General features: G+C 47.8%; 1 protein-coding gene across 1 annotated transcript in view; it reads right to left on the bottom strand.

Moving 5' to 3' along the window:
* Positions 1–55: 55 nt before the first annotated feature.
* The window catches only part of CSUI_010937 (rna pseudouridine synthase superfamily protein), a gene marked incomplete at its 3' end in the record, with an annotated part of 5,999 nt that continues 5,629 nt past the window's right edge, over positions 56–425 (bottom strand). Inside the window, exon 7 of the mRNA XM_068071038.1 lies at positions 56–277. Within this exon, the coding sequence (XP_067916986.1) occupies positions 56–277 (222 nt within the window). The remainder of the gene's footprint in view (positions 278–425) is intronic.

The raw sequence follows: 425 nt of genomic DNA, 5'->3' as shown, positions 1-425 counted from the left end.
CACCTATAGGTGCAATACATGTAGGTTACGCATGTACATACGAGGAGACCTCACCGTAGAGGCAATGGGCGCGTATTTGATGTCTGAACTGAGGCTGTTGAATCTCGAGTTCAAGAAGAGAAAAGCCATACAATCGATGCTTCGCTTCTCCTCTCCCCACATCGAAACCCTGCCATCCTCGATCTCCACCACCTCCTGTTGTTTTGAGAAGCTTCCATCTCGTGATAGCTACACTCCCGCCTCGCTGGACGGCTAAAGGCAGAACAAGGCCTCGAGTCTGAAGAATGATAAAGGGGTGCAGGCAAACAGATTCTCACAAGACCCCCAGTAGAAAAAGGAGAAGAAAGAGATATCTTCTTGGCCTAGCTGCTATCTATAGGAAAAACTCGAGAAAGAGAGCTCGTATCTTCTTCTCTTCCTTCTTT

The sequence above is a fragment of the Cystoisospora suis genome (genome assembly GCF_002600585.1).
Source record: "Cystoisospora suis strain Wien I chromosome Unknown contig_8958, whole genome shotgun sequence".
NCBI classification, from domain to species: domain Eukaryota; phylum Apicomplexa; class Conoidasida; order Eucoccidiorida; family Sarcocystidae; genus Cystoisospora; species Cystoisospora suis.
The sequence above is the reverse complement of the archived record's forward strand: the minus strand, read 5'-3'. Positions and strand labels throughout refer to the sequence as shown.